The sequence below is a fragment of the Ambystoma mexicanum genome, chromosome 3p, assembly GCF_040938575.1.
Source record: "Ambystoma mexicanum isolate Mex_15411 chromosome 3p, UKY_AmexF1_1, whole genome shotgun sequence".
NCBI lineage: Eukaryota > Metazoa > Chordata > Amphibia > Caudata > Ambystomatidae > Ambystoma > Ambystoma mexicanum.
In genome coordinates, this window is record NC_090925.1 from 114,778,669 (window position 1) to 114,794,258 (window position 15,590).

The window sequence follows — 15,590 nt, forward strand, 5'->3', positions numbered from 1 at the left end:
ACGGTTATTGTTGGGGGTTCCCCCGGTGTAAGGTAGGTTTTTTCAGCAGGGGAAGTATCCATGCTACTTTGAGACTGGAGGGGACCACATTGGTTGTATAGGAGGCGTTGATGAAGGAGGCTATGAAGGGGGTTATGGTGTCGGAACAGTCTTTGATGCCTGGGCTGGGCAGACATCGCCTTTGCCTTTTGATGGTTTCAGGGTTTTTAGTAAGGCATTCACCTTGGCTACTGAAATGCTTTTGAATTGAAACAAATGCATGTTCAGAAAAGGGATGGAGTGTACCATGGGGAGCACTACAGTTTGTTGTCAGGGGTTTGAGGGTCGCCTGTTTGAGGGAGATTTTGTTTGTAGGGAGTCGTTTTTTATCAAAGAGCGCTTTCTGTATGTTGTAGTACCAGGCCTCATCTTTTAGGATGATATAAGGGGGGTGGACGGTGCTTGCAGTACTCTAACACTGGAGAAGATCTCTCTAGTATTGGATTTAGCATTCTTGATTCTGGCATTGTATGTAGAGGTTTTAGCACATATGATGGCCTGCTTGTAGCAATTGGCTGTGGCGATGAAGAGGTGTCTGTGAGTGTCAGAGGGGGCTTTTTCCCATTGTGGAGCAGTTGGAGCTTCTGAGTAAACCATGAGTTGGAGTGTACTGTAGGTTTGGGTTTTTGCATTGTCAGTGGGCCGATGGTGTCAATGGCTCCAGAAAGTGTTTTTGTGCATGCATTGGCAAGCTCATTGGGGTCAGATGTGTTGAGTAGCTCAGCTGACTGGAGTGAGCTAAGCAATGGTATGGTTTTCTCTTTTGTGAGGTTCTTGTAGCAACGTGTAAGGGCAGGGAGCAAGGCAGTGGTGGAGGGCCTGGGATGTCTAGTGGGTTCCAAGGTGAAGGATACTGTGATCAGAACAAGGGCAAAGGGTGTTGACGGAGATGGTTACTTTGCAGTTAATATCTGCGATCCAGTCCAAGCTGTGTGCTTTGCAATGCATGGAGTTATTGATGCAGTGTTTGAAGCCTAATGCGCTGAGTGAGTTGGCTGCGGATGTAGAGTGAAGATCATTGGGATCAATGAGGCCAAGGGTATGGTCTCCTAGGAGGATGGATTTAGAGGTAGCTTTTATGTTAGAGCCCAGTGTATGTAGTTGGTCCTCTTTGAAGGAAAGGACTGGGCCTGGGGAGCGGTAAATGGCATGAACAGTGATAGTGTCAGTGTTAGATATAGAGAGTTTAGCTGTGAGGAGGTAGAAGTTCATAACATGGTCTTATAGGTTTGTCTGAAAGGGAGTGAGATCTTAGTTATCAAAGCAACTCCGCCACCTGTGGCATTGTGTCTGTCACTCCTAAGGATGGTGAAGCCAGGGGGAAGGGCAATAGATGAGGCAGGTCCAGATGCTGCAAGTAGCCAGGTCGCAGAGACAGCTAGGAAGTCAAGGTAATGCATTGAGGTTAGGTCACAAATGTCTAGGGCATGTGCGGGTATTGACCCAGCATTCACTAGTGCGTCTTTGAGTGGGGTGGTGGGGGGGGTTCAGGGCGCATGTACATGTTCTGAGGTGGCCTGCATCGTTGGCTTTTCTTTTGGATGGTTAATATTGCCATGTTCATTTCCCACTGACTACATATGCAGATAATAATGAAAATGGAAGTGTTACATTTATACCGTACATCCTCTATGCTTTGCGTTCCACGTTCTATGGCGAATTTCCTTTTACAGTATTGAGAACTCATAACAGAGGTTGGCAGTGACTGACACATTTAGTGGTTAGGAGCTGCGATACACAGTGGATAAGATCCTGGGAATTCGTACTCGCTTAATTACCTATCATGCTCCTGAGTCGTGCATCCACCGAGTATAGTTGGGCATTGTAGTTTTGTTTAATTCCTTTTGAGCCATCTAGCCCGGGTTGATTGGCAACGTGGTCTGGTCCTGTGGTGGGCCTGCCACGATCACGTGATATTTGCACACGTGACTCGTTTTTAGGTGTCTGTTGCACTACATTTAGTGCGTTCATGTACTCGGGTGTTACGGGAAACTTACTGTTATTTTGCGTCTGGACTACCTTGCTCCGGTTTGAGGTAAGGGAGCCTTTACATGGTCTGCTGGGCACTGGTGGCTGTTGAGAGCCATGTTTTTGGGTGAATATAATGAATACAAGAGTTTTTGCAGCTTGATGCGGTGCAGAGTTTTGATGTTTGCAGGCAGTGTTTCTTTAGATGCTGCACAGTGAGCACTTTGGAAATCAAGAAGTAGGAGGCTGTATACACAGAATATTGGAAGGGCAAGCGCGATCATGTATATTGACATATATTCTCACTCTCCGGCTTTAACCTTGTGGAAATTATGTGATGTGTGGTGGATTAGACATGTTCACTCTGGTGCCAAGGACTTCACTTTGAGGTGTGGGTTTAGTAATTGCCCTCTCCCATACCTCTCTGGAATTCTTCTGTCGTGGTGCTGGTGATGGAATGCATGTCCTCTGTATTTTCATTAATATATTTACATTAATTTCTCTTCACGGATGCAGCAGTGTGAGCGGCTGCAGCTCCCTCTCCTCTCTCAGCCTCGGATTTCCATCGCACTGTCAGCACGGACATTAGAAAGGTAAGCCTTATATTTTGGGCTCCCACGAAGCGGTGCGTGACAGAGCTGTGAATTGGACTGTAATATTTCCCAGACTTTTGCCTGCATAGGCACTTTTACAATCTTGAAGTCCCACATGTTTTTTTTGCTTTGTTACTGTCCTGTTTTCGCTTCAACGTTGTATGCCCTACTTTGTTGGTATTTCAATCTGCCATTCCAAGATGGCCGTGTTTGGAGCCTGCACTCAAGTGCTGGGCAGGGTGCTGCTGGAAGCCTGGTGTTGGCTATAGCCCTGCTCATCTGGGCCAATGGGAAGGCCGGCAGGCTTGGCCGGCCTTCCTCAAAAGGCCCACTCCCAAGGCCCTGTCTACCCCTGTCCACCACGGTATGCCACGTACCTGTATTTATGAATGCCCCCTGCCCCCTACCCTTGGTCGCCAGTGTGATTGAATGCCCCCACCCCCTCCCCTCTGTTGCCAATGTGAATGAATGCCCTCACCCCCTCCCCTCAGTCACCAGTGTGAGTGAATGCCCCCTCCACCTCCCCCCGGTCGCCAGTGGAGTGAATATCCACCACCCCCTCCCCTCGGTTTCCAGTGTGAATGAATGCCCCCCACCCGCTGCCCTCAGTCGCCAGTGCAAATGAATGCCCCCCACCCTCCCCCTTGGTCGCCAGTGCGAGTGAATGCCCCCCACCCCCCCTTGGGTGCAAAGCGAGTGAATGCCCCCCACCCCCTCCCCTCGGTCACCAGTGTGAGTGAATGCCCCCCTCCACCTCCCCCCAGTCGCCAGTGGAGTGAATATCCCCCACCCCCTCCCCTTGGGTGCCAAGCGAGTGAATGCCCCCACCCCCTCCCCTCAGTCACCAGTGTGAGTGAATGCCCCCCACCCCCTCCCTTTTGTCGCATGGCTTTTCACATGAACCCTTACCCCACTAACGGATCGAGGTTTGTCAGTACAAGTGCTTCCATGGACCCGACTTCATGTATGTGAGTAGCTGTCACCCTACTTTATTGTCATCGCTTCTGCGATATTACTAGCCAATCAAAACCTTATATCTGTATGTATTTGCCACATGTAATATGGGATTGGCACAGTGCCTGCATATGTAGAGTTTTCTCCGTGTTAGTATGAAGAGTGATAATATGTAATATCGACTGGCTCCATGTACCTACTTATTATGACCAGCTTATATGTGCACCTTGCCGCCATGTAACATGTGGCTGGCAACATGTATTCCCTCACTAACCAAGACCCTGCATATATATGGCTTGCTGCCGCCATGCAACATGTGGCTGGCACCATATACGTGCCACCTGACTATGACCCTGCATATGTATGTAGTTGCCTTCATGTAACATGCCGCTGGCACCATGTATTTGCCCACTAACTATGACCCAGTATTTGTATATCCTGCTGTTGCCATGTAACATGTGGCTGGCACCATGCACTTACCCTTTTTTGTATTAATTTTGTAACTGTAAGCACTTTTGTTTTCTATCACTGTAACTTTTGAAGTAAAGCCTTGGTCCCTCAGGGTTTGGTCGCTATGTAAGAAAAATAAATAAAATAGATAAATACATCTTGGGGTGCAGCTGAACTCTCACTGGGGCAGTGTCTCACCTTTCTTCACATTTCTCCACCCGCTGACACTCTGGAATAGCAGTCATGGGCAGGCTCTCTGAGCCTTTTGGTTTTCAGTTTAGTGCCCTCCATTATTAATGCCTGGTACTGTTCTCAAGGTTTGCTTATACAGATTCTACAAGTCAAATTGGTCCCTGGTGCTTTATGGAACAACCTACTTTTGAGGTCCCAACTGAATTGGCGAAGCCTATCATAACCGATGCGTGATACTGGCATAAATTGACATGGTATATATTATTTATTTATTTATTTATGTATTTATTTATTTTAGTTTATTTACAAACCTTTACAAAATCACAGTATCGAACATAACAATATCTTAAATTAAAAAAGTAAAGAAAAGCAAATTAAGTAGTCATTTTCATCAACAGAACATATTGTACAAGAGAAAAGTATCAGCAACCTAAACACAATTCTACATACTCACAAAAACACACGAAAGAGCAGTTTCACAAATAAACTGTTCATTAATTTAAATTCATTAAAATCACTAAACGTATCCATAGACCTAAAATCGTTGCAATCTTTAACTCAAATCACACACATTTCTTAAAAAGGTTGTCTCACGAATTTTTAGACTTGTACAATTGTTATGTAGCATTCTGTACCATATGAAATCTCTATTTACATTGTGAGTTGAGTTTACAAATTGGGCAAAGTATTTTAACCTTTGTGCCTTCAATTCAGGACACACATGGTATATTTTAGTTTGTTAATATTATTCCATGCATTTTTGTACATTTGGAAAGAGTGGGTGAGGGAATGGCTGGTGGAGTTGCAGCATTTTACCAGTATTAATTAGTGGTTTCTATTTTTTGTGGTTTTTAGAATGGTTGCCAGGATTCGAACCTGCATCAGTAAGCTCTGCACAAATGTCAAAGCGAGCGCTCTACTCGCTGTGCTATCAGACCAGCTATGTGTGAGGTTGTATGACATGCGAGTCATTCTGAACGTGTTGAATTGTAATGTTTTGAGATATGCTTTTTAATTATGTTATTTATCATGAATTAAAAAGGTTTATTTTTTTATTTATTTTAGGGTGTTTTGCATGCCTGGTCCTCTTCTCCATGTCAATATAATGTTGGTTACGCCCACCCGGGTTTCTTCACCATTTGTGTATGGTGCCCATCTAGGCCTCTTCATATATTGATGCAGGACCCCTCTTCCTAACCCCATCCATAGCACCTCTTCATTTGCTCCCACCCAGAAACAAGTAAACATCCAGACCTCTTCCTATATCACTGCTGAACCCCTCTTCATAAACAAGTCTATACAACCCCTTAATTTGCTCTCATTAAGACCCAAGCATCCAAGATGCCAACTCTCATCGTAGCTCTATCAAGACCCCTACCTGTAGTGTTATCCAGGCACAAAAGTGCCTCGATTTTGTGGGCTCAGGCAGACACAATCACCATAGACCTTTCCAGATGCCTTTTCACATGGCCACTAAAAACATCAAGACAGCTTCATATGTTGCTGCTGAACGACTCTTCCTAACCCCATTAAGAAGCAGAACCCTAGCGGTATTTCCAGGCTGCCATAGCCCCCGCACACTTAAAGCCCTTAATGATATCTTACAGGGAAATTGCATTGTTGTTACCAGAATTCTCTGTGTGCTTCTGAAATCAGAATGTCTACAATGCAGTCAATGCCTCTTGTATTCTGATAGACCAAAATGAAAAAAATGGCACTTACTGAGGACAAGAGCAAGGCTGTAAAAATGAGAAAACATAAAACGTGATCTTTCCCCCTCCAAAATCAAAAATATATACCATGCTTACACTGGGAACTAAATATAACAATTACTCATCCTAAATTACTCTTAACCCATTCGAAAAAGGTAATTAATTCTATGTGAGGAACATCATTTTAAGGACGTTGAACTAATCTTCATCAAATTTAGCATGCAACAAATGTAATAAGCAACACACTGAATTATAAAATGTCAATATTAGAAAAAGAAACACACAAAATATAAAATGACAGTGTATATGTTTACATAAAACACTCAACAACATGGACATACCCCACATTTGCCGAATGGCAACTTTACAGACTCTGTTTTTGTCTAATTTGTTACACCTATTTTTTAACACAGATGGTAGGTTGGGGTAAGATAGATAGAAGGGGCCTTAAAGGGGGTATTACAGGGGGTGTCCCCCACTTTCTGTGGTAAAAAAGTGTTAACAACTGAGAGGAGGTCAATATTATCTTCCTGGTTCCATGTATGAATAGCACATTGAGGAATGATACACAGGCAAGGGAGTAAGGGGCCAAAATTGAACAGATTTATTTAAACACAGTCTTCTGTCTCCCTCAACAGACGCTGTAAAAATGGAAAACGACAATCAGACTTCGACAATCAAGTTTATCCTGGTGGGGTTCTTTGATTTTCCGCAGCTACGAGTTCCGCTTTTTTTTACTTTCTTGATGATTTACTTGTTATCTCTGACGGGAAACCTTCTTATTGTGGCAATTGTCTATTCTAGCACAAAATTGCACACTCCCATGTATTTCTTCCTCACAAATTTGTCTTTCGTGGACATCACTTACACAACAACCATATTCCCACCAATGCTGGTCCACTTCTTTCTGGAAGGCACGCATGTTTCTCTTCCCGATTGCCTGCTGCAGACATATTTTTTCATGGCCATGGTGGCTTCAGAATTAATTCTTCTCACAGTCATGGCTTATGACCGCTACGTGGCCATCTGCAATCCTTTACGGTACATGGTCATCATGAATCAGGCTATGTGTATCCGGATGTCTGTGGGCACCTGGGCCATTGGTCTTGCAACTCCCATATCGCATACTATAGGAGTTTCAAGGCTCTCCTTCTGTGAGTCTCACATAATCAACCACTTCTTCTGTGATCTCACTGCTCTTATGAAGCTTTCATGCACGAGCACCCGCTCCGTCGAGACAATGACCTACATCATTGGTGCTATATTGCCGCTGATGTCATTTATTTTAATCATCTCATCTTACATCAACATCATCTCGGCCATCCTGAAAATCCAGTCTACAGCAGGGAGGCGCAAGGCCTTCTCCACATGCGCCTCCCACCTCACTGTGGTCATTTTATTCTATGGCTCTATTTGTTCTACCTACATCCGGCCAACATCAACGTATTCAGTTAAAAGCAACAAACTGTGGTCTTTGTCTTACATCGCCGTTACTCCACTGTGTAACCCCCTTATATACAGTCTAAAAAATGCAGAGTTAAAAAGCGCCCTGAGAAAGAACAAGAACAGAGCATAGGATATAAGAAACAACAACTCCTGACAAGATCTCTTTTTATAGAAACTTTTCAAAAGTTAATGCTGTACATTTTTGATGATGCTTTCTAAAGGGTTGCACCCTCTATTGCTGCTTTTTTTCTGTGTTACTTATCATTTTCCCTATTGCAGATTTTCCACAGAAATACAATTTTAGTTTGAAAAGTTGAATATTTTGTAGTTCTGTACTGGTGACAGTGTAGACCAGTATCAACTGATCAAACTTTGGCTATGAAATGTATTTACATATCTTTGCCCAAGTCGGGACATTATGAGGTCTCTTGTCTTTGCATTGGCGGTTGGTAAAGACAAACACTGGATGCATGGAGCAGGCAACGCCATTCATACTCACCTTTGCGCACACTGCCTTACCACTAAAGGATAGTAGCATGACATCGAAGAGGGACTAACACTAGATGGAAAAGACCCTTCGCAATGATCTCTGCAATTAGCAACCACTTGGACAATGAAGATTACCCAGACCAGAATAGTGCAGGGAGTCTTGATTCTATTAAAGGCACGGATGCAAGCATTATGCTTCACTTTCTTTTACTACTCTCAACAGCAGTAAAAACAAACACTTTTTAAGAACTACAAACCAAACAGTACAACATGAAACGTCTAAGGTTCTGTAGATTCTCTTGAAAATGCCTCTTCTATCCATGGTCCTATAAGCCCAGCCCCATTCTCATTCCTTCTTCTTTCTTTGATGATCAATGCCATCTCTTCTCTACACGTTCTCGACTACAGACACTCCGTCTCATTGAACTTGACAACACCCTGAATTGACTTGAACTGTTGAACTTCGTGAATAGCCTTAACTCTCTTATCATTTCTGAGTTCTCAAGTATTTTGCTTCAGCTCTGCACCTGAAATCATTCGAGTGGAAACATCAAATAAGCAAGAGGTCAAAGTCACCAATACTGTAATGCTTTTGTATAAATTAACAGCAAGGGAAGATAATGCTCGGCCCTGTGTCTTTAATAGAAGCGAGACTCCCTGAACTATTCTACTCTGGGTAATCTTTATTCTTTGGCAAGAGCAGAGGGGAGCATTATTCGAGTTTAAACCTTATCGATCACAGCAGTTCCCACTCCCATGATTGGTTTAAAATCACATTTCTTAAAAGTTACATCGCTAGACCAGTCCGCCATCTTGATAATCTCCTCTATACCCACACCAACTGAAGAGTCCTTAGACACCATAGAACCCCTAGCAAAATGCACTCCAAACTTAGATATGTCAATGCCCGCTTCTGCCATAACCCTCTTGACCCATCTGGCAATGGTGGTAGTGGAAACTGATCCAAAAGGTGCTTGCTGCGCTATTAGCCATTGAGTCAAGCTCACTGGCCTATGTACTGCTGTCGCCCTCTCGTACACTCTTAGACAATTTGCTACGCATAACTTAGGTCTAGCTGTGAATTATGGATATGCAATGGTCCTACAGTAACACTTTTTACGTCTCATCACTGTAAAGGTGACCCGTTCCAGAGAAGAACTCTTTCCTGCTATGTTCAATGCTTTATGTCTGATACCCTCTTACAGGACACCAGGCATAGCGGCAGGGCATGTTTCAGCTCTAATTCCTTGCTTTTCTGCCATTCCTCTATCTTTCTCAGTACTAAATAAATGTCCCAGAGAGAAGCAAAGCTGGGTTCCAGGGTCTGGTCAGTTTCACTTCAGGACCCTGCATATTGCTGGGTGTTCCCCTAAAGGGTTTCCTTTGCATAGCTCATGTCCTGTGCAGATCAGATTGCACATAATGTATAGCTGCATCAACGAGAGGGTCCAATCAGGCGTGTGGTACGTTAACGTGGCTACGCACATTTGCACCTTCCGTGCTTAGCAATCAGATTGCACACACTATATAGCCAACGAGATGGCCCAATAAGGGCGTGCAGTTTGTTAAGGTGGCTTTGCACATTCGCACCTTACGTGCCTTCTGCACTGACCAATCAGATTTCCTGCACTATATAACTGCGTCAATGAGAGGCCCAATCAGGTGGCATGGTCTGTTAACGTGGCTATATGCATTTGCGCCTTCCGCACCGACCAATCATATTGCACACACTATTTAACCATGTCCACTAGAGGAATCAATCATGTGGCATTGTTCGTCAATGGAGCTACGTGCATTTGCGCCTTCCACTCCGACCAATCCAATTACGCGCACTATATCGATGAATCAACGAGAGGGCCCAATCAGGCGTGCGGTTTGTTAATGCGGTTACGCACATTCTGTGAGATTGCAGCCATGGTAGCTATGGCGATGTTGGCAGTTCTTGCTGATTCAAGATGGCGCCCATCATCTCTCACACGAGGCACTTGTCTGGGAAAGAATCACAGGACAGACGTTTCTCAACCCGTGAGTACAGACGCTAGTGTGTTAGTTAATTCCTTGTCTGATTCCTTGCTGAATCATTGCCTTCTGCGCCCCGCGTCTGCATATTTCCTCCTGAAGCTGTAACCTACAATTCCTTCTGCTACGTCCGTTCCTCTGCTGGCTCCTGATTACTTAATACTCCTTCTGTGGTCTCCTTCTTTTTCCTTAACCTGCCATTCTACTTCATATACTCCTGCAGTACAGCGTTTCTTTTCCTTCTGCCTTCTGGATGCACTGAACCCACTGTTCTTCCACCTCCTTGGATTGCCTTCTCAACAGCTCTTCTGTCCTCCGAAGTTGCAGCTTTGCTAAGGATTCTTCATCCATCCTGCTGGGATCTTCAACATTTCATTGCTTTGGCAACTCCATCCCAGCAAGGGTTTTTCTGGCATTGCCTTTTCCCTCAGGATACAGCAATAAGTTCTTTTTGCAGTGTATGTTCACATCCAGACTCCGGTTCAAGTGCAAACCACTGATTCCCATATCTTCTACCGCCCTCACATACCCCTAATAGGCAGTACGTGGGCTGATTCTATACATTATATTGTCAACACCTCACACATTCACTCCTTTCACACCGACCAATCGGATTGTGCGCACTATATAGCTGCATCAACGAGAGGGCCCGATCAGGCAGCGTGGTTCATTAATGCAGCTACGTGCATTTGCACCGACCAATCGGACTGTGTGCACTATATAGCTGTGTCAACGAGACGGCCAAATAAGTCAGCACATTTGTTAACGTGGCTATGCGCATTTGTGCCTAAACCACCCACCAATCAGCCGCGTCTAAAGCCTCAACCAATTATGTGTCGAATTCCATAGGTGCTGCTATGATGATAACCTGTGCATGCGGAATTGACCAATCAGAACACGCGCTGTGGTAACACAGTGACACATGACCCATAGCTGGGCGTACAAACCGCGCCGCCTGATTGGTTGCTGGCCATAGCCGTGAATATTCACCACACCCAAAGACAACTCCTTTACTTTTTCTCATTGATTTTTCTTCTGACTACTGAGTATAAGTAGGTTTTCAGCAAACTCTTCATTTTTTTACCATCCTTCTTTGCCCTCCTTTGTCCCTTGACCTCTTGCCTTTGTCCTGTCATTTGTTCTGTTTTAATTTTTAGTGGCATAGTCTCTGTTGTGTCTGTTTTGATTTGATTACATTTTCCTCCCAGTTCAGACATTGTCCAACATGTCTGAACACAGCAGTAGCAGCAGCAATGAGGTAATTTGATTACCGACCTCACCCTCCCGCCAAAAAAGGTGCAGACAGCTGAAGATACTTTATGGTGGAGCAGCACCACTTCCTAAAAGAGACAGAACAGGTGCAGTGCAGGATTTGCCAAAAGTAGTTACGCTGTAAACCATCTCACGTACCGTCACAGAGCTTGGGGACATCCGTCCTCATACAACACTTAATCAGAGTCCACATGGACTATGTTGACGAGGACTACCGAAAGGCTCATGAGAAACACTAAATACAGGCACATGGGCCGAACTATGTGCATCGTCGAACCACTGCTGTGACATCACCTTCTACAGCAGCAACCACCATGGCAACCATCCACCTCCAACACCATACCTGCCACAACCTCCAGCGGGCCCCAACCTACCCTAGTGCTGCCCACACCGGACCTGAATGTCTGCAAAGTTTTGTGCAGATGATGAATATTCCTTTTTTTTTTTTACTTCTGTGAATCATAATGTTCTTCCCTTCTCAGTTCTGCCCTTCCCCTATACTCTCCCCGTGATTGGTCATTTTTAGGGCCACCTTCTAAGTTATAAAAAAAGACAAGATAACATTTATTTTTCACCATTTTTTCCTTCTAGCCGCGTCTACCAAAGGTTGCGTCATAGCCATTGGGTAAAGAAATACATTGTCCCACTGGTCTGAAGATAGTTGCGCCTACGCCAGCGTCCTGAGGTGAGCTGCGACTATATTTGTTCAGCTGCAATTAGACATATTGTTGCCATCTCGCTGGATACTATGGTAGTCATGGTTAGGAATTTATGCTTTTAACAAATCAATTATTTACAAATGTACATATGTGTGTATTCAGTAGTCCTTGTAAGTCACATTTGGAGATATTTAAAGTGTAAGTGATGATGAAATTAGAGAACATACCTTATGAAATAAAATGTGTTACAGTTGTGCACATATGTTCATTTTTTCACCCTCATATGTATTGCATCATATGCACTATATTCGATACAACATTTGTACATTCTCCACTGTTGTTGTCTTCACATATAATAATCATGGTGTCATTGGGAAAAGAATCCAAGGTGGATTAAAAAAGAAACCTACACTATCTAAGACCTTGATAAGGTGAATGGGTGGAAGTAGAATGGGTGCGGATACAATAAGTGGATACGGGTACACACAGGGTGAAATAGGGTGGGTGAGGGGAAGTACCGTGGGTGGGGAAACTGAGACTAGGATAGGGTGGGTGAGGTTAGAAGTGAGTGGATGGGTTGGATATAAAGAGTGAGGGTATGGGGGTACTGAGCAAAGCATGTGGTAGGATAAGTGGTAGGATAAGAGGATAAGAAAGAGGAGGTAGAGAGGTGGAGAGGATGGGGTAGACAGGGTGTGGTAGGGCAGGGTTGGGGTAAAGAGCATGCAGAAAGCACAGGTGTTGGAAGCGAGGATAGGGGTAAGGTTTGATGAACAAACATTTCGCGAGGCCCATGAGCAACACAAAATAAAATCACATGGGTCTGACTCTTTACGATGTCCAACAGCTGCCGTGGCATCAACCTCTGCACCATCAACCACCATGTCAACCTCTGCACCAACAACCACCATGTCAACCACTGCACCAACAACCACCATGTCAACCTCTGCACCAACAACAACCTCTGCACCAACAACCACCATGTCAACCTCTGCACCAACAACCACCATGTCAACCTTTGCATTCAGACATTGTCCACCATGTCTCACCGCAGCAGTAGCAGCAACAATGTCATCTGAGTCGTCACACCATCCCCCCATACATTGTTTAAGATTTTAATGCCAAAGTGAGATCGAAAAAGCCTGGGGCAAGTTCTGCAAGAAGCTTCTATGCTGTGGACCTTATAAAGTGCAATCACATAGTTTGGGAACATCCGTCCTCAATCAACAATTAGTCCAGCTACACCGCGACAACATTCATGTGGCCACATTTCATTGCACACAAAGTTTAGGACAAGCAAACAAACCTTTAACCTCGCAGGAAATTGCCCATAATTATTTCAGTTCGTTATTTTCTTTTCTTGTAAATATTATTATTTGCAGTGGCATAGTGCTAATTGTCAAAACTTTTTAAATTTTAGTTCGATCTTCCTCCCAGGATATCTGACAACTGGAGATACTTCATGGTTAAGGAGCACCATTCCCAAAAACAGATAACAAAGTTTAGTGCAAGCTCTGCAAAAAACAACCTTCCAACATCCCATCGCAGAGCTTGGAGACATCCATCCGCATACGACACTTAGACCAACTCCACTGAGAGTCTAAACTGTATTTTTTTAAACATGGTGTTTGGGGGTTTTTTTGGTATCAACTTTCTCGGCCCCGTGGCCAGTGTCACTTGTTAGTGTATTCAGTGTTGCGTACGTGTGGAAGAAATTGGAGGAACCTCTTCCCCTCCTCCGTTGTCAATAAATTGAATCTCTCACTTCCACACAACAACTGCGCCACAAGTATTTTGATGGGTAAATTCTTTTGCTTTATATATTTGAAAGTATGTCATATCTCTCGAAGGAGAGCCCTATTGGATGACATGTGTTTCAGCATGTCATGTGCCTTTCTCAAATCAGGGCATATACATTCTCAACATCTGATGTAAATTTCACATACATCATCATATATCCACACCCATGTATTACAGTATATATAAACAGATATTGAGGAGGGGTCGAGGGGAGGATGGTTAGGGTCCATGAAATATCCAAAAAAAGACAAAATGAAAGGGTAAAAATTAAAAATTAAATACATAATGGTACTTAATAATTATTAGTTACAGTAGAATTTCATAATCTAATTAGGGTTTCTTTTTTTACAAATAGAAGGAAATTATCATTTTTTTAAAAATAGATGAATAACCACAGCTATGGGATTGGCCAATGGGGTGTTGAATTTTGGAGACGCGGTTAAGCTGAACAACGACTGGGAAGGATGGTAGCTGGGGGTGTGTTGAACTATACCCGTGCTATAGGCCCCGATGTGAAAAAGTATAGTGTTTGTACCCGGAAAGAGCCCTTTCTAATAATTATCTACTATGTATATATGTATGTAAATCTATGCGACTTATCCCTCAAAAGTTTCATATTGTAAACGTGGCTAGAACAAAAGTCAATGAACTAAGCGCAGCTATCAGCGATGAATCATTATCGAAAACGTTTTTTGAAGTCATTTCCTTGTATTTGTGTATTTAAGTGATGGATGTGATTTCATTGGGCCTCATTACACGGAAGGCGGTAAGGGTTTACCGGTACCAGTAAGGGCACCGGTACCGGTAAACCCTTACCGCCTTACTACAAGGTCCCTTTGCGGGTCCTCCCTTAACGCCTGGTTTTTACAGGCGTTAAGTACGGGACCCGCAAAGGCACCTTGGTGCTTATTACAGTACTGCAATTTGCGGTACCGTAATTAGCACCTTCACCATTAACATGGAGCCCTATGGGGCTGACTGGCAATCGTGAAGGGGCAATGGTGGATGGCGGAATTAGCGCCCCCACACACCTTGGAATATGGCGCTAATTCCGCCATCCACCAAGGCGGATCCAGTGAGGTACCGGCGGCATGGCTTACCGCCTTCCGTGTAATGAGGCCCATTGTATTTGTATATTCAAATGTGATGGTTCCACGTAATAATGTCCCCGTAAAAATGTCTCCTGACAAAAAAGTGGCAGTTTTTTGCGGAGACATTATTACATTGAACATGCAGATGACACCCTGTAACCCCTGATTTTCTTTTTTTGTTTTACAAGGGGTGCAGGGGATATCCCCGCAACCCATCCCCATACATAATGTCATCATATATAATGTCACCAATGACATTATATATGATGACATTATGCTGACAACATTATGTATGGGGACATTATGTATGGGGACATTATTACCTGAAACCTATGTGATAAGTAGTCTTTAAAAGGACTGGTTTGGAGTACACCAAGTGTAGTATTTTAGCACATTTGAATTGCTCTCTTTATTATCATGTATGTTACATAAGTCATAACTACCATTGTATCACTACTGTCTCTTTTGTCATCCATATTCCATACTCAGATATTTTATTTTTTCAATCTAATAACTGCGGCTAGACAGCACCCACCCGTTGCGCGGCTTTGGTACCTGAAGTTAAAAGTGGTACCCTGTGCGGGTAATAACAGCCAAACCGGCAAGGCATCTCTATAACAACGGCTATTCCAAGAACGTGCATGGGAGCGCCCTCGCTTTTATAGCCGTGTCTATTGGACCATAAACTTTCTGAGCAATATTCATATTTTTATGTGGATGATACAGGCCAGAATGTTATCTGTATGTGTTATTTTCTGTGCTTAGATGTTCTCTTTTCTTATTTGAAGTTTTGAAGGATGGCTTAATTTGGTTTTGAGTTTGTAGAATATGTCTGTGTAACCGCGGTTACAAGAAATATGTATAGCCGCGCTGAATAGCCGCAGGTACTAGAGATGCTACGCAGGG

At 43.8% G+C, this 15,590-nt stretch overlaps 1 protein-coding gene across 1 annotated transcript; it reads left to right on the forward strand.

Moving 5' to 3' along the window:
- Positions 1-6,908: 6,908 nt before the first annotated feature.
- Positions 6,909-7,484, forward strand: LOC138579804 (olfactory receptor 5V1-like). The gene has a single exon (XM_069650034.1). It carries the CDS (start codon positions 6,909-6,911, stop codon positions 7,482-7,484), a length of 576 nt encoding a protein of 191 aa, XP_069506135.1.
- Positions 7,485-15,590: the final 8,106 nt, after the last annotated feature.

Coding starts and splice junctions, on each gene's coding strand:
- LOC138579804 (XM_069650034.1), top strand. CDS start 6,909: ATGGCTTATGACCGCTACGTGGCCATCTGCAATCCTTTACGGTACATG.